Consider the following 17,376-nt stretch of genomic DNA (forward strand, 5'->3'; position numbering starts at 1 on the left):
CCAGCAGGAAAATGCACCGTGTCACAAAGCTCACGTCAAACCTGAACATACAATGAGTTCACTGAACTCCAGTGGCCTCCACAGTCCCAACATCTCAATCCAATAGAGCACCAGAGGAACGACAAATCTGCAGCAACTACGTGATGTCGTCAATATGAACACCTTGTTGAAAGTATGCCATTAAGAATTGAGGCAGTTCTGAAGGCGGTCCTTTTACTAGCAAGGTTTACCTAAAAGTCGCCGGGGAGTGTTCATAGCAGCAGAACTAGTCTTCAAAAAGTTTTAGAGTGAAATGAGCGCCATAAGTTGTAATTCTCTAATGCTAAGGAAAGTCACTCCATTCTCCTTTGGCGTACCACTGGACAAAAATGGAAATTGGAAATTTATTGCCTTGTGGACATTTAAAATTGTGACCCATCATACCATTTGAGACAAAACTGACTGAAAAGCGCAGATCAAATAACAGTTGGCATAAGTTTTTTAAAGTTAAACGCAGCCTTTAGCGTTACTAGGTCTCAGCGCTGCATCGAACATGAATACTGGACAGACTAAAGGTCTGAGTGGAAGTCTGGCAACACTAAACTGGTTAGAAACCGAATTGCTGAGAAAAATGTTAAATTTGACCAATTTCAGAGCGTTTCCTACAGGTCAATTCTGGGGCCTCTGTTAATTTACAGGCTTCCACTGTAAAAGGTATGCAGCCACACATCTACATAACTATTGCCAGGGTACTACAATCCCATGCAAGAGTTGCGTAACCAAAGGTTTTAGGACCAACAATTTAAAGCCAGCGCTCAGCTATAGCCGGAAATCTTACTGTAGTCGCGACCTAGACCCCAAACAGCTGTAGAATGAAAGTCTAGTATCACGTAATACATAAAGGATTACTCCTGAGTAAACTCCATGTATTCACCTTCAGCACTGCAACAGTTTACAGGTCAAACATGCCTTCTGCTTGGAAATTTGAATCATGCTGTGAACAACCAGAACTTACCCTGCGTTTTTAGTTCAGTATTTCTTTACACATGTTATATTTAGACTTCCAGTTCTCCATTAATGCAACCGTTTGCATGCTCAGCAGAAAGCAGAGGGGTTGCATTGCATGCTCGTCTGCATCGCCGCTGCACAAAAACTAACTCCGCATTAAGGCAGTATTGAGACAGACTCATTAGTAACTCCAAGACCAAATTTTAAGGATGAGCTTTTATTAAGTCACAGCCAGTAGAATCAAGTCTTCATTTTGCATTTAGAGCCGATAGTCACTGGTCAGTCAGGATCACCTGCCCACTGGAGACCAGAGACCTCCGACTCGCAGAAATCCTTCTCGCTGGAGCCACAGCTCTTCCTGCAAAAGTAGTGAATCAGTTTCTGTAACAAGTTCATGGACAATTATGACCGAACGTTACTCACGTTGACGATGGCATGTCTGTTCACAGGATTGAGTGCTGCTCGGATAACACACCTCCGTGGAACAATGGATGAACACCTGGGAGACGTTCAAAGTTTAAATTTCTTTCCGATGGAACTAATTAGATTTAATTTAAGAGACTGCTGGCTTCAGGCAATAAACCGTACCGTGTCTTTCTGGGGCGAAAAGTCACTTTGATCCACAAATGTGAACATTTTGATGATAAAGCGCTTGTGGTGCGTCGGGTAAAGGAGGCCAGAGGAGCCATCGATGGGCACCAGGGTGGTCAGGTAACGGTCATCATGGTAGGGACACCTAACATGAACTCCTGTTAAATACTGAATTAGACAACCATTTCACAGATGAACATGGTCATGTATATATCTACCCATCAATGAGAAGATCCCACTGTGGAATGCTCTGAGGATTGGGGTTGGAGGTCGCCCAGCAGTGCTCCAGGTTCAGGACCAGGTTTGGGTCAGAGCGCTCCAGGAGGGACACCTCGACGTAGACCGGTTCCCTCAGGATTTTGGTGACTGGGTAGTCTGCTTGGTTGTAGAAGGTGCTGTACGCTGCATTTTCTGAAATTAAGACACACGTTTTAGGCCGTCAAACGCCTTAGCAGTATCCAGCATCGTCTTTAGGCGGTTTTGCTGCTCACCCTCAACACATCCCTTAGTTTGACACTGTCCACTTCCAAGCCTGAGCTCCACTCGGAGGATTCCAGCAGCGGCGACAGACATTGGTGGAGGAACCACGTCGACCTCCATGACGAGAGCCTCCACTGAGGTGTCAGAATACCTACACTGAAACAGTAACCTGTTGGGAGAAAACAAGACTTTTACGTTTTAGGAACAGCCGGCGAAGCGAACTATACCGGTGCATTACCGACTCACTCAAAATGGCTGTCCCTGGTGATCGAGCCTCTGGGTCCGACCCCCACTTCATACGAGGAAGACATGTGGTTCTCGTACACGACATGACCCTCTTCCTCCTGCACCAAACAAATTGTTAAACACATCACGTTGTAGACCGGATCTCAGACATCTCGCCCCAGGACAAATTTTCACGCTGATGATTTCCCAGTTGGCGTCATTAACTTATCACAAGGCAAGTGAAAGCGCTGCACCTTGAACGTGGTGCCACATGAAGTCGCAGAGAACTGGAAGATGGCAAAAGCTGAAGTGACATCCACAGGTGCGCATGCAGGGTCGTCCGTCTCCAGCAGGCTGACTGACTCCACATCTATGCTGGGCAAGGTCGCATCTCGAGCTACAACCACCACAAACTGGCCATCCCTGGTACACTGCACAGTCACTGGATGAGGGGAACATACAGATTTCAGTTGAGGCTCAACTTTCAGCCACTGGACCGCGCAGCCTTCGCTTGAGAGGCACCGTGCAGCTTACCTGCTTTCCCGTAGAAGCACTGGTGACCGTCGAAGCAGCAGTTGATGTTCTCGCAGTGCTCAGCGGTGACGTCTGCAGGCCCACACTGGATCTTGTCTTCCTGCGCCACCTGGCACTCGTCAAAGGGAGCTTCAGGTGGAGGCACCTCCAGCTGGGGCTGAGGCAGAAGAGGAGCTTTCTGATTCGGCAGAGGCAGCGACCAGTAATGCTGAGCAGAAACATCACAGGCCAGAGTGGCAACTACTACAACGGCAAACAGGCACTTGAAAAACTCCATTTTGGTATCAGTGACTATACACGGCACCGAAGCTGCATAACATCACCTGTGGCTCTGGCTCAGACTTTATACCTGACTGATGGAGCGCTGCTCGCCGACGGCTCCGCCTCCCATCGTTAGGAATCAATTGTGTGGCAGCCCTGCAGAGTTAATCGGGTGGGAGCTGACAGGCGGAGCTCATTGTCGGAGAAGAAGTCATTAAACTACTGCCAGAGTCAAAACTGAGTGAATTCTTTTGGGGGGGGTGAGGTTCAGGCTTTGAGCTCTGAATTTGAACCACTGTGTGTTTTTAAACAGGATGACACCGTATTTCTTTCACTGCCTCCCACATGCACCAACTGGTATAAAAAGATGCCTCTCTTTCTGCCTTTTCGTGCACACAGATGTATGGGCGGTACACCCAGGAGCTGGGTGTGTATGCCAAGGAGGAAGCGGCCCGCCTACGGGACGGCGGCGTGCGGGACGGCGCAGGACTGCGGAGGAACACCAGTGTTCGCAGTCGTGCTGCAGATCTGCTGGAGTACGAGAAGGACCCCTGTGCAAAGTGCCATCGTAAGTGGGGATCACGCAAGAGTTTGATTGCAGGGACAAAGTGTGCTTGGTTGTGCAATGCTGGTGTTGTGAAGGTCAGATGCAGTGATCAATGCACAGAAAGTGTGTGTGTGTGTGTGTGTGTGTGTGTGTGGGGGGGGCATTGTGTCAACGCAGCACGTGTGAAAGTTGTGTGAAAACATGGAATTGTTAAATCACAGCGGCTCCCTGACACACGGGAGCAGGGGAGGATGTGAACATGATTAAACACGGCCCTTCTGAGCAATGACCTCCAGCCAACGACGACGTCAGACAAAGACAGCCCCCTCTGCTGGCTGCGCGTGTGCGTGCGTGCGTGCGTGTGTGTCATTTTGTTTGCGTGAACAAAGCTCTGATCTGAACTGTCAGATTATTTTATATCTGGTCTTCCCAGATGACTGCAGATAAGGGAGTGGCACCAGAAGAGAGCTCCTCTTCAGGCTGCTGTGTTTCACAATAAAGGAGTGACGGATCCTGACTGAGTGTCTCGTGTACGTCATTTAACCTTCACAGCAAATTGCTGAAAGCAGATTTTTTTTTTTCTTGCAAGTCATGCGAGCAGCAGTGGGTGTCTTTAAGGGTCAGTTCACCCAAATTGAAACCATAGTACTACTTTGGGGTGTTGAAATGGTTCACATGAGAAATATTAACCACAGTAACGAGGACAAAAAGTGTGTGTGTGGAGCTGAAATGTCATTAAAGCAATATTACTAAATCATACTGGTGCTAGTTTTGAAATGTGCTGGATTTCTTAGCAAACTAAAATGCGTTTGGCGTTTTAGGGGTTCAAATGATTAGAAGAAGTCATATGAAATAGACACATTTATAGAAACTCATTTTAAACCACAGACACTCAGTAAACATGCAGAAGTCTGAAGGTCTGTTCTCACACGCTTGCACAAGTCGGCCAGCGTGGCTGTTTTCCAGGAACCGTTTTTCCGTCTCTTTGCCCTCGTGTCTAGTGATCTGATGGAAGCTCCATGCGTTGCGCCGTAGGTGAAAGCGACACTTCAGCAGCCCAGCATGGCTCCCGGCGCCGTAATGGAAGCCCTTTAAAAACAATCAGTCTCCGTGTGCTTGTGTGTCTGTGTGTGTGTGTGCGCTCGTAGATCAAGCTGTGTTTTTGTATTTCTAGACTTGCCTCTAGGTGGACGAGTACCTACCTTGTTAAGTAATGTGCACGGAGAGAACCGTCCCATTTGGAAGTGGGAGTATTGCTGTTTTTTTTGTATTTGTGTGGGAACAGGTCCTCTGTGCATGATGGACTAAGAGCGTGTGTGGCTCGGTTCAGATCAGCAGCTGCAGCTTTTGAACAAGGCGGCCTACACACGCAGCCAAGGGCTCTGCGTCCTGTTCGTGATGGAGACATGTGCTGCCTTTTTTTTTATTTTTTATTTTAATTCTGACTCACAGAGGGAATATTTCAGAGATTTTAGAGCAGGCGCTCTACTCCAGGCGTTGTGTGTTACGTCACCTTATGCATTCAGTGGTCTTGCACCTTTTTGAACATACTGTTAAAAGGTGGAGCATCTCCTGCATTTTTTTTAAAGAATTGTCCCTGATTACAGCCAGTTGACTTCAGGTGACGGAATGCAGGAGCAGCAGAGGTAGGGAGAAAAATATCTGGCTTCCAGTGCTGGAGGAGACATCTGTGATCTCCAGCGGGCGGATGTGAGCAAGAGCCAAGAGGCGCACGAAATACGCGGCTTTGCAGGTGCCAGAGGTGTGTGTGTGTGTGTGTGTGTGTGTGTGTGTTTGTTGTGTGTGATGGAGAGACACAGGAATAAAGAAAGAAGCTATTCGACTGAGGAATTGTCCCAGCTTTGTCCAATGAACCGTGGTAAAAATGATGGATCCGCTGAGCAACAGTTTTGTGTTTTTTCACTTCCATTGTGTGATGAGTTTGTCTGCACATGATTGCGTTTGTATGTGTGCGTCCTGTTTTGACCACTTACCGTCCGGCATGTGGCTCGACTGGTTCACCTCCTGCAGGAGACGCAGCATCTGCGTGACCTGAATCCTGCACCAGAATGACCGCTGCATTTCTCTTTTGTTTAGATTAGTGTTTATTAAGCAGCAATGTCTCAAATCTTATAAAGCGCACAAATAGAAACATGAAATGATCAGCGTTTGGAACTATTATTAGTAAGTGTGTGTGGGTTATTTTATCTTGTTTCTTTTTTGTCTCTCCTAAGATGGGACCCTTTTCCTCGATGGCCACTATACAAGTTCAAACGGGAGAGTAAACTAATAAAAACAACTGGATGTATCTCGACTATGAAATATGGATCTGGTGAAATGGTGTTAATAGCACATTTGACATCTCTTGGGACGGACACATCCGAGGAGGCTCTGGATGAAGTGAATTCCAGGCGTTGGCAGTGTCTGCAGACAAAGTGGAGGAAATGAGTCCAGCGATGCCTCTTTTAGCTGACCTAGCTCAGAGTTATAGATTATTGTAATGGCAGAATTTATAAAACCTGACCTGCTTTGTTTTGTCTGTATTCCTTTTTTTTATTTGAGTCCGATAAAGATAAATCAACGGTGATTCTTGACACATTCACTATATAATACCTCTGTACACGATTTAATTTGATAATACAGCATTATTCATTTGTCATGGGAAATGGAGTCCTTTACTCACTGATATGCATGTTTTATTTGTTTGATTAATTATCCTCCAGGCTAGAGGAGCTAATCTGGTAATGGACATGAAAATAATTAGGTTATTAATTAACGGATTATTATCCGTTATTGTTTTTATACTGGTTGTTGGGAATTACTTTTTCCACAGACGTATATTATTTCATTAAAATGGGGCTAAAAAGATTTAATCTTTGAGTACAAAGGATGCAGGTTTGTGTGAAATACAGCCTGATATAGTTAATATAGCACATGTTTTAAATTAACATAACATGGATAAACTTAACCACACATACTTTTGTCTAATCTGCTGAATTAAATACGTGGCAATTGCAAATATACTTAAAATCTAACGCGCTCTGCTTTATTTTCATGAAGCATTAGAATAACTGTAGATTTTTAAGGAAAAGAGTATCGAATTTGTTACATTCCTTAATTCATCCTTGCACTTGTATCATTAACTTTTGTGTACTTCTTTTGAAATACCTATAATCTGTATCATATTCATTTGTTTTTCATTAAAGTGTCTAAATTCTTCATTCACCCCGTTCTCCTCCTCCTTCACCACATAATCATTTCTCCTTCGTTTTCCTTCCCTTCTGACACAGCTGGTTCCTTTCAATCTCAGACATATTTCCCTCTCTTTTCACACCTTCTAGCTTCATTCCAGAGATCTTATCTCTGCCTTTCCTCTGCATCTATGTGCCCTCAGTGTGTGCCTCCCGCTGCCAGAAGTTCCTCATCTCGCGGGTGGGGGAGGACTGGATCTTCCTCATTCTGCTGGGCCTGCTCATGGCTCTGGTCAGCTGGGTCATGGACTACGCCATCGCCTTCTGCCAGGAAGGTGAGGCGCGGGGAGGGCGGATGCTGGGTGATGGGGTTGCGTTCACAAGTAGTGAGGCGCTTTGCTTTATGGCAAACAGCCGTAGAGGGTAAATATTCAATATCACCGTAGAGCTTCCGTCTTTCATTAATATTTAAAGGATCAAGAAATACAATTTTTACTCATGCATCAATAATAACAACAAAAGAAAATCCTCCGAGTACCGTGTAGTGCAACGCTCGACATTCACTACTGAGTGTAAATCCCTCAATTTAATGTCCAGCGTTTTCCAAAGCCCCTGTTACATTAGTAACAGTAGTTGTGGTGAATGCCGTCATTATGGAGGGCGAAAGCGATGCTAGGACTGCTTCCTATTACAAGTTTCATGGAATGGTAAATGAAATGGAATCAGAGCTAAATCCCCAATGAGGACGAAGCGGCTGCAGAGCGGCTTTGTGTGCAGAATAACGCATGAATAAGCGAGAGAAGGGAGGTCAAAAAGGGCAGTAATGAGGAGCAGAGGAACCAGGTACGGATACGAAATATTACACGGCCGACAAGATGCTGCCGCATTATACTGAGATGAACTTCTTTGTGTGTCTGTGCGTCTGTGTGTGTGCAGCACAGAAGTGGATGTATGGGGGACTGGACAGTAACATGCTTCTGCAGTACATCGCTTGGGTCACGTACCCCGTGGTGCTCATCACTTTCTCAGCAGGATTCACACAGATACTGGCGCCTCAGGCTGTGGGTAAGACACACACACACACACACACACTTACGCATAGATTTCAACCATTCATGCTCAAGTCTTCATGGCCCTAATTCGTAGTCATATTTCACTTTGAATAATACCATTGGCTGTCCGTGTATTAGTGGTCACTTCTGCAGCAAATCCACTTAGTATAGACGTGATGAAATGTGCATACAGAAAACCGTATGACGATCAATCGGCTCTTCCCTTCTTCCCCTCATCCCCTTTTCTCTGTAATTGCTTCCTTTCAACTCATCTTTTCTCTCCTCTCCATCATCCCACCTCCTTTTTTTTAATTTTTAATCTCCCAGGTTCGGGCATTCCTGAGATGAAGACCATACTGAGAGGGGTGGTCCTGAAGGAGTACCTGACGTTTAAGACGTTCGTGGCCAAAGTCATCGGTCTGACCTGCGCTCTGGGCAGCGGGATGCCTCTGGGAAAGGAGGTAGAGGGTTTCTTTTTCCCTTCATCTCTCCATCACAAGTCTCCTGGCTTTTTAAAATTACCACTGACGGACTGCATGGCATTTTTCTTAAGGACTTAATGGTCTTGCTTATTTTAGTGTCATCCACGTTGCTCCCGGGAAAATAAAAATGTTATTTGCTGCTATTAAAACAGGCGTTTGCCCTTTTGGGAGGTTATGAAGTTGTTTTGAATTGATTGTGGGCGACGCGACTAGAACGTGCTTTCAGTTCCATCTCTCCCTCAGGGCCCCTTCGTCCACGTGGCCAGCCTGTGCGCGGCTCTCCTCAGCAAATTCATGGCTCCTCTTTTCGGTGGGATTTACATGGTGAGGAAGAAGAAGTTCTGGGCCCTTCAATGACCTTCACAGTTCATCTCACCACCTGAAACATTTATAGCCACTCATTTGAATCGCGTCATCTTTCGGAGATTGAATCGTTGAGAAGCCTTAAAGGACATTTACATGTTGGAGGGTCTCTCTGCACTCAAATGTTTAGAAATGTTCACCATGTTCAAAGTCAGTGACACACAGGCAACAACAAATTCACCAATCCGAGTGAGACAAGAACTTCACTTTCATGTTTTCGCCTAAAGGAGAAATCCCTTTGTGTTAAACCAGTTACACTCATCATTATACTTATTTTTTTCACTCATTTGAAGCATTGCGCGGTTGATTTTAAGCTTTAATCCTCCCACAAATTGTAAAGCAGAGGCCTAAGTATGGGAATGGGTCACATCCCCCCCACATGGGAGGATCCTGTGTCTTCTCCTCTGGTCCTCCAAAGTGTGAAGCTGCAAGAAAACACACACACACACACACACACACACACACACACACACACACACACACACAATCACGGTTGTTCTTCCCAGTGTGGGTGTTTTACTTGACTCTCTGCCGTTCCTCAGGACTCACTCCCACCTCCACTTATGTGAGACCTCGCGCTCGGCTTCGGCCCATTTCTGCGGTGGCCAGTGGGCAGCGGCGCCATCGGCATCAGTACGGAGGAAGATAGACTTCAGTGATGAGGAGGAGGAGAACCTCATGTCAGCACAGTTAGAAACGACTGGAATAGTCCCGGCTCTCGACTGTGCAGCCGTTAAACATAATCGCTCTGGGAAAATGTTAATTCAGTTCACTGCCGAGTCAGGCCGGTGTTTGCTGAAGCTCACTCGCTGCTGGTTTAGATTTTGCGTGCTTTGGATAATGAGTTGGCTGTCGTCAAGGAGCAGAAATGAAAGGTAATCTCAAACACACGCACGTGTTGCACTCACACATATTTCTGTCTCTCTGCCCCCCCCACCCGACTTTCACCCCTAAAGGAAGAGCCCTTTGAGGGAAGCAAGGTACGAAATGCACGCGACAGATCGTTTCTTTATTGCCCATCCCATCAGCATCGATAACCCACGCTGGCCATTTGAGAAGCAGGGAGAGATTGATGCTTTTCCATTTGTCTGCGCCGTTTGATTCTGTTCGGCGAACTTGTCGCCGCGAGGCATCGATCTGCGCCGCCTTCGCTTCCACGCACACGTGCCATTCCCATGATTTCATCACTCAAGCCTGGGGTTTTTCAATCATGGCCTCCCGCGTCCCAACACTCCTATATATACGACGTCATTGAATGTGCAAAGAAATATACCGCAGCAGCTTCGAAGCAAAACTGTGAATTTGTTGTGTATTGCGTGTTTGTGGCATTTTCACCTGTGTGTGTGTGTGTGTGTGCATGTATTTGCTGGAATGTATGTGTGTGTATCCGTCTACCTGTGTGTACATCTGACCTGTGTTGGACAGAACGAGCTGAGGAACACAGAGATGCTGTCGGCGGCCTGTGCCGTGGGCGTTGGCTGCTGCTTCGCCGCCCCGATTGGAGGTGAGACAACACGGCTGCAGCCTGTGATTGAATGATATCTCATTATGGTAGATAATTACAGGGGCTAATTACGCACTTACCCCGGTGGGAGGAGAGCGGTTGCCAATTTCTGTCTGTCTGACGTATCTCAGCGACAATTGGCCAAAGTGACGTGGAAAATGTCAGTTTGAGGGTTCCCTGTGGCTGACATCCTTAGATGTTCCTCTGCATGTGGAGCTGAGGATTTATGGGAATCATAATCACTGTTTCAACCATTTCCCGAGCAAGATCTCTTGTGTGTTTCTTGTTCGCGGTGTGCAGGGGTGCTGTTCAGCATTGAGGTCACTTCCACGTTTTTCGCCGTGAGGAACTACTGGAGGGGCTTCTTTGCCGCCACCTTCAGTGCCTTCATCTTCAGAGTGCTGGCGGTGTGGAACCAGGAGGAAGGTTTGGGAGGCAAAATTCCACATTTTTAATAAGAAATGTTGCTTTGTATACGTGGTTGTTTTTTTGTTTTTTCCAATTAAGAGTAAATAAGATGTCATTAGGTTTGAGACCCTTTAGAATCCTTACGTATTATTAGTCAAAGGTTATTCCTGACTTCCAAAGCCCCTCGTGTTTCGCATTGTGCATCACAGAACGATACAGGATGTCATCACAGACATTTGGTGAGGCGCTCCAGGTGTGTGCAGCATGTGTGTGCTGTGGCGTCTACACAGAGACAACAGTCCTCTTTCTCCCCAGAGACCATCACTGCTCTCTTTAAGACCCGTTTCCGCCTGGACTTCCCGTTTGACCTTCAGGAGCTGCCGGCGTTCGCCATCCTCGGGTGAGCATGTTTCCCCGGACCGACGCCACATCACACTGATCCCGGAGCTCGTGCCGGTCACACTCACAGTCCAGCCTGAAGGTTGATTTGCATTCAACGAACAAGGCATGAAATTAACTTTTTGCTCTGCGGATTCAAAGGAGAGACTGTTTCCATATTGTCGCGTGTCACATTTGATTTGTTTGATGGAAATATGTTTAACTGCAGAAAAGCAGGATATGAACATTGGCTTCCCATCAAGGAGCCCCAGGAACGGGACTTTACCGGGCACAATACAGTGATTTGTCTGTCTGCAGGATTGCCTGTGGTTTTGGCGGCGCTCTGTTTGTCTACCTGAACCGGCTGATTGTAGAGTGCATGAGGAAACAGAAGACTATTAACAAGTTCTTGCTGAGGAAGTGAGTATCTCTTCGTGATGACACATGTGACATTTTACACTTCTGGGGTTTGACATTTTAGGAAAATGCACTTATGGTGAGTCAGATGAGAGGCTGGAGACTCTGTGGTGTCTGTGCAGTGAAGGTACAGCCAGCAGACGGCTAGCTTAGCGTAGCTTAGCTTAGCATAGACCAGTTGGAAATATACCGTTGGTCCGGCTTAACTTTGTCATTGTTACAACCAAACGAGATGTAATGTGATCATTAGTGAGCTTTAGAGGTACTTTATAAATGTTGGACCTAAGTAATCTATATCTCAGCGGTATCGATCTTCTTATCCGACCCTGTGAAAGAAAGTATTCATGTTTCTTTGGCATTTTGAAAAGTCACATTTAAACCAGCTGAACCTCAAAAGGTACAAACCCAGCTGATGTGCCACTAAACATGTGTTAAACAGACGCTTTTGTCTTGTGTCTCAAAGGGGACATCCTGTGGGGAGATGTAGGTAAAGTCCTTGTTTGGAAAGGGTCCGTTTCACTTTCACACATCGCAGGGAGACATTTATGGTCCCTCCGCCCCCCCGGAGATACAGCGTGCACATTCACTGTGAGAAGCACACCCATCAATGACCCCGCAGTCCGTCTCTCCCTGTCAGGCGTCTGGTGTACCCAGCACTCGTCACCCTGCTGATCTCCACTCTCACCTTCCCGCCGGGCTTTGGCCAGTTCATGGCCGGACAGGTGAGAAAATCCTTTCCAACACGGGGAGAGTTGGAGTGGTTGGTTGGGTGTTATTTTATGCTGCACGTATTCACTATACAGACAGAACCTTTTTTTGTCTTCATCTTGTAAACACTCAACCAATAGAAAACCTGTTGTTCAAGTCTAAGCATCAGTTTGTGTTTTGTGTTTTCTACTCATGCTTCTCAATGACTTGCAAGAGGTGACACTGCAGTATCTGTACAAAGCAACTAAGGGAAAAGCCCCGCGGATGCACACACATTGTACTGCCACGTTTTGTGCGGCTGTTACCCGTGAACCTGAGTCCTTTATAACAAGCGATTAAGAAATCATTTTGAGGCCTTTCAGACAAAACCAGAAAAACAAACACCTACCAGAGAAAAGCCTGTATGTGTCCTGTGAAGATGTGCAGGCAGTGGGGCTCATTCATTACTAAAAACAGGCTCAAAACAGAATAAAGCAAGTTGCGAAACTGGCATTAACAGATGTGACATAGAATGTTATCAACCTAAAACTGTCCAATCTAGCAACTTACAGTATTGATATTCCTTTATTGATCCAATCCCCCCCGTGGGGGAAATTCAGGTGTTTTGCAGTGCAGAGACTCAAAAGCCATTGAAAAGAAAATCACTATTTCATCAGGATAATTCGCTCGGCGTCGTAATACTGAAGTGATTGAACACAAAATGTACAATAAAACTATGTCAACCAGCAGCATCAAACGCAGCTTTTCTTGGGGGCTACGGGGGTTTTCCTTTAAACGTCCGTCTCCGCGCGGCCGTTGCTGCCGAGCTTTGAGGCCTTTCACGCAGGTCTGCCAGCTAAAGCCCTGGTGACCCCTCCTCTCTCGCGTGCGCCCGCCAGCTGACGCAGCACGAGTCTCTGGTGGCGCTGTTCGACAACCGCACGTGGTGCCGCCACGGCGTGGCCGAGGAGTTTGACTACGTCAGCCACCACCACCACGCCTGGAAACACCCGCAGGTCAACGTCTTCATCACGCTCGTCCTCTTCATCGTCATGAAGGTAGGGGCCCCCGACGTGCGTCCGGGAAAAAACCGAGTCCGATTGGGCGACGTTCCGTGAAACTCGTTTCTCTGCCCCAGTTCTGGATGTCCGCCGTGGCCACCACCATGCCCGTCCCGTGCGGGGCCTTCATGCCCGTTTTTCTCATCGGTGAATACGATTTACTTACCGTCCTTTTTCCTGCAACGAGGAGCGGGGAAGCCCTTTAATGACGCCCCGCTGTGTGTGTGTGTGTGTGTGTGTGTGTGTGTGTGTGTGTGTGTGTGTGTGTGTGTGGCGGACAGGCGCGGCATTCGGCAGGCTGGTTGGAGAGATCATGGCCACTATGTTCCCTGACGGCATACACGCCGACGGCAGCGTGTATCCCATAGTGCCCGGCGGTTACGCTGTAGTCGGTGAGTTCATCGTGTGCCTTATTTGTCCCGGGGTCCTTTTCACTTGTCTGCGCGATTTGAGGCTGATGAAATGTGACCGGTTTTAATCTGATTTCCACTTTTTAGTTCAACACTGCAATTTGGAACAAAGTAAAATAGAAAATCGTTTCCTCGGTCGCGGCTCGCTGGTGAGCGCGACAGGGTGGCGCTAAATGATATGAATTGTAAAGGCTGAAAATGAAAATATTGAGTGTGGATTTGCTGTCCTTCAGGACCTTCCTGGCTGATTAATAAACACTCAGATATTTGATTGCTTATTAAACAGCCTGGTTTTTATTTACTTTTTTTGAAAATGCGCCCGATCACTCACAAAATCCCGGCCTATTGCCCGTCTGTGGTTTTAAAGTCATGCCCTCCTACACAGGTGCTGCGGCGTTGTCTGGAGCCGTCACCCACACGGTGTCCACAGCAGTCATCGTGTTCGAGCTGACCGGTCAGATCTCCCACATTCTGCCCGTGATGATCGCCGTGATCCTGGCCAACGCCGTGGCTCAGTCGCTCCAGCCGTCGCTGTACGACTCCATCATCCGCATCAAGAAACTCCCGTATCTGCCCGAACTGGGCATGGGACATCACGAGTGAGTCTTTGTCCACCGCCCACCTGTCTGTCCCGAGCAAACGCTCAGGAGGGAGTCGTTCCTCAACCTTTGCCCTGTCTCACCTCTTTCCCTCCCCTCTCTTGCACCCACGTCTCCCTGCTCGCCCCACGTCCCTTCATCTCGTCTCAGGAAGTATAATATCCGCGTGGAGGACATCATGGTCAGGGATGTACGCTACATCACCCTTACCTCTTGCTACCGGGACCTGCAGGAGATGCTGGTGACAGCTCAGCTCAAAACACTGGCCCTGGTTGAGTCTCGTGGTGAGTGGAATCACAGCAGCGTGGTCAGATGTCAGCTGCTCCTGTTACGGTGTTAGTGCTGACGCAGTAGATGCATTTCAGTACCTTCACAAACACAAACATGTTTTTATATATACATCTGATGGGATGAATTATGATTTGGAGATATGAACTGTACCCGTTTTAATAATAACTGACTGACTTTTGATTATAACGTTAAATGTACAGTACATTCCTCCAATGAATTTCATCTTCCTCATCCCGCCGCTCCCCACTGATCTCCAACAGCACCACAAAAGCTGCCCGTTACACTTTTACCTCTGTGAGTTCTGGTCTGCATTGGCACGTTGATCTCCTCCACCTCTCCTCGCCAGACTCCATGATCCTCCTGGGCTCCATAGAGCGCCTGCAGCTGCAGTCGCTGCTCTCCCTCCAGCTGAGCCGCCTGCGCAGGCTGGAGTACCTGCGGCAGCTGGCGCAGGACAACGGCGGCCGCGATCGGCCGGCCAGCCGGACCACCGACAGCACGCCCAGCTCGCCCTGCGCCCGCGTCAACTCCTCCAGCAACGCTCGCCAAGCGGTCCGCTTCCTGGTGAGCGCCCAACAGGTGTGAGGCGTGCAGGGGCGGCCGGGGGCTGGGCGGGGTTGTAAAAGTAGCGTAAAGGTGGATCAGGCACAGCATGCGTGAGGCCTGTAGCAGCTGGTAAAGGCACAGAGGGGTTTTTGGTAAGTTTGATGGACTCGCGGCGTCTGTGCCTCTTACCTGTGCTGTTCTGTTTGTCAGTGTGCACGCGCTCGCATTGGTCTTCTCTGCGCTTTTTTCCCCCCCCTGGGGTGTCTGGCTCCCTCTGTTAACATTTCCTCCATGTAGATCTCCACAGAGGAGTCCTCCTCCTTCAGCCCGGTGGTTTCCAACGCGCAACTTCCTCTGAAGTCTGCCTTGAAAACCGTGTCCGCCATCAGCGACGTGGAGACGCCAAATAGTATGCACTCTACATCTCTGCAAAAACGGAATGCATGTACAACTAAAGGTGTTAACTGGACACCGAGAACAAAACCATGCAAATAATGATATTTCAAATCCAAAGGAAAAGAAAACAGATTTTTGTTTGTTTTCCCTTTGAGCCTCTCAGAGCCTGTCCTGTGCCCAACAAGACGGGGACCTGCTGGAGGTGAGCAGGAGATGTGTGGGTGCACTGTATAGATGTACGTGAGTGTGTGTGTGTGTGTGTGTGTGTGTGTGTGTGTGTGTGTGTGTGTGTGTGTGTGTGTGTGTGTGTGTGTGTGTGTGTGTGTGGGCTGTCTGTGAGTCCACACACATGCCGTCCACCCTCGACCTCCTGCTGACGGGCATCGTCCACCCACAGGCAGTAGGGTTTCCCTTTGTGATCTCATGCTGCAGAGTTTTGCTATTAACGCTTCTGTGAATCACTGTCAGTGGCCGGCAAACGTTTTGGAGCATTGGACATGTTTTTGCGTTTTTGCACACGTTTTAAATAACGGTGGTTAAGCTCACCGTGACTTCACTTTTCATGAATTCAGCAACTTTCAAATCAAATTGGGCACAAATTTCAACCGGGTCATTCTGATCTGACGGTAACACAATGAACAAGGAGTGGTAATTGTGCGGTTATGTCTAATGGGATAAAAATGATGAAGTGGTGACATTTGGGACGGACATCTGAGGACGCAGCAGCCCTTTGACCTAAAGGCTAACATCTGCATGCTCTTTTAACACGCTCATGTTTAGCAAGTATAATGTTCACTGTCTTATTAAAGGGTGTTAGCATGCTGATATTTGCTAATTAGCACAAAACACAAAATAGGCTGAATGTCATTTATTTAGAGGCATTCGAACAAAAGGGTTAGACCATGTAAGATGGATGAAAAGATGAGGGATCCTCAAAGTCATTACGTAATATAATTGCCCTCACCTTCATCTGGGGTGTCGTAATTACACCCTTTTAGAAACACTGTAGCCACTGGGACTCCTCCCAGTAGGCGTGGGACTGGGATCCGATTGAAAATGGCAAAGCTGTGTGGTTTTTGTGATACCCTGTTAATGTTGTCTCCCCGGCTGGAAGAGTCCGGCAGGGCCGACTCCTCCGGAGCCCGGGCCCAAACGCGTGAGGATCTCCATGGCGGTAAGATTTTCTGCCGCCCAGAGACTGTTGCTTAGTAACCGTTGCCTTGCGACACAGGCGTAGTGCGTGCGCGACCAACATATTTAAGGTGTACCAGTCAAAGCATTGCAGTGGCTTTGCACACACACACACACAATCTTATTGATTGTCTGCAGATCTTTGTGTGTCTATAAACAGTCACTTGTCTTATAGGACTCTCCCGACGGGGAAGATGGAATGACCCCATCAGACGTGAGACCCGCACAGAAAATACACCAAAAATAAATGTGAGTGTGTTCGGCGTTTCGGTGTGTTATCGTCCCGTCATCTTTCTCGTTGCAGGTAGCGGAGTGGGAAGAGCAGCAGCTTGACGAGCCGGTGGATTTTAAGAACTGCAAGATTGATCCCGCTCCCTTTCAGCTGGTAGAACAAACGTCTTTGCATAAGGTACTGTATCCACATCCTGTCCAATTGAATGGCATTTTCTGGCAGCTTGTTTTCCACGAATGATTTTAATACTTCACCATTTAATGCCCTTCAAGACATATTTGCCGTTGTCATTTCCCTTCTGTGCTAAGTGGTCTAATTTGAGAACTGAGAATGCTTTCAAAATGCAGTCTGGTTGTGAGTTGAACCTCTGGCTTTAACATCCTCTGTTATTGGAATAAGGTGAACAGTGAACACTGCCAACAGACATAATGACACTTAATTATAATGTGATTCTTAACTGCTGTAGTACTTTCACTACACTAATGGATCCGAGTGATAAAGGCCCAACCCGACAGACGTGGGGGGAAATTATGTCTGCATTGG

General features: G+C 47.5%; 2 protein-coding genes across 9 annotated transcripts in view; one reads left to right on the plus strand and one right to left on the minus strand.

The window, feature by feature from the left end:
• clcn2a (chloride channel, voltage-sensitive 2a) overlaps nt 1-17,376 on the plus strand; it is a 31,065-nt gene that overhangs the window by 10,508 nt on the left and 3,181 nt on the right. For 2 of the 8 annotated variants that reach the window (XM_040170966.2, XM_040170967.2), the window contains exons 2-23: nt 3,478-3,646; nt 7,020-7,151; nt 7,758-7,881; nt 8,196-8,329; nt 8,594-8,674; nt 9,670-9,693; nt 10,139-10,217; nt 10,518-10,643; nt 10,941-11,025; nt 11,322-11,423; nt 12,040-12,142; nt 13,007-13,165; nt 13,246-13,315; nt 13,450-13,560; nt 13,964-14,177; nt 14,328-14,461; nt 14,815-15,047; nt 15,312-15,423; nt 15,566-15,612; nt 16,525-16,584; nt 16,777-16,815; nt 16,906-17,010. In XM_040170966.2, coding sequence (XP_040026900.2) covers nt 3,482-3,646; nt 7,020-7,151; nt 7,758-7,881; nt 8,196-8,329; nt 8,594-8,674; nt 9,670-9,693; nt 10,139-10,217; nt 10,518-10,643; nt 10,941-11,025; nt 11,322-11,423; nt 12,040-12,142; nt 13,007-13,165; nt 13,246-13,315; nt 13,450-13,560; nt 13,964-14,177; nt 14,328-14,461; nt 14,815-15,047; nt 15,312-15,423; nt 15,566-15,612; nt 16,525-16,584; nt 16,777-16,815; nt 16,906-17,010 — 2,439 coding nt within the window. In that variant the 5' untranslated portion in view covers nt 3,478-3,481. Of the gene's footprint in view, nt 1-3,477; nt 3,647-7,019; nt 7,152-7,752; nt 7,882-8,195; nt 8,330-8,593; nt 8,675-9,669; nt 9,694-10,138; nt 10,218-10,517; nt 10,644-10,940; nt 11,026-11,321; nt 11,424-12,039; nt 12,143-13,006; nt 13,166-13,245; nt 13,316-13,449; nt 13,561-13,963; nt 14,178-14,327; nt 14,462-14,814; nt 15,048-15,311; nt 15,424-15,565; nt 15,613-16,524; nt 16,585-16,776; nt 16,816-16,905; nt 17,011-17,376 lie in introns of all 8 variants that reach the window. The other 6 variants (XM_040170964.2, XM_040170960.2, XM_040170961.2 and 3 more) reach the window with 5 other exon arrangements.
• Nucleotides 1,189-3,155, minus strand: LOC120815893 (zona pellucida sperm-binding protein 4). Its single transcript, XM_040170970.2, has 8 exons — nt 2,818-3,155; nt 2,538-2,725; nt 2,305-2,402; nt 2,070-2,227; nt 1,797-1,989; nt 1,576-1,723; nt 1,411-1,486; nt 1,189-1,345 (listed from the first exon to the last, which is right to left on the minus strand). The coding sequence occupies exons 1-8, from the start codon at nt 3,092-3,094 to the stop codon at nt 1,260-1,262; spliced, it is 1,224 nt and encodes a 407-aa protein (XP_040026904.1). The 5' UTR covers nt 3,095-3,155; the 3' UTR covers nt 1,189-1,259.

The sequence above is a fragment of the Gasterosteus aculeatus genome, chromosome 3, assembly GCF_964276395.1.
Source record: "Gasterosteus aculeatus chromosome 3, fGasAcu3.hap1.1, whole genome shotgun sequence".
Lineage (NCBI taxonomy): Eukaryota > Metazoa > Chordata > Actinopteri > Perciformes > Gasterosteidae > Gasterosteus > Gasterosteus aculeatus.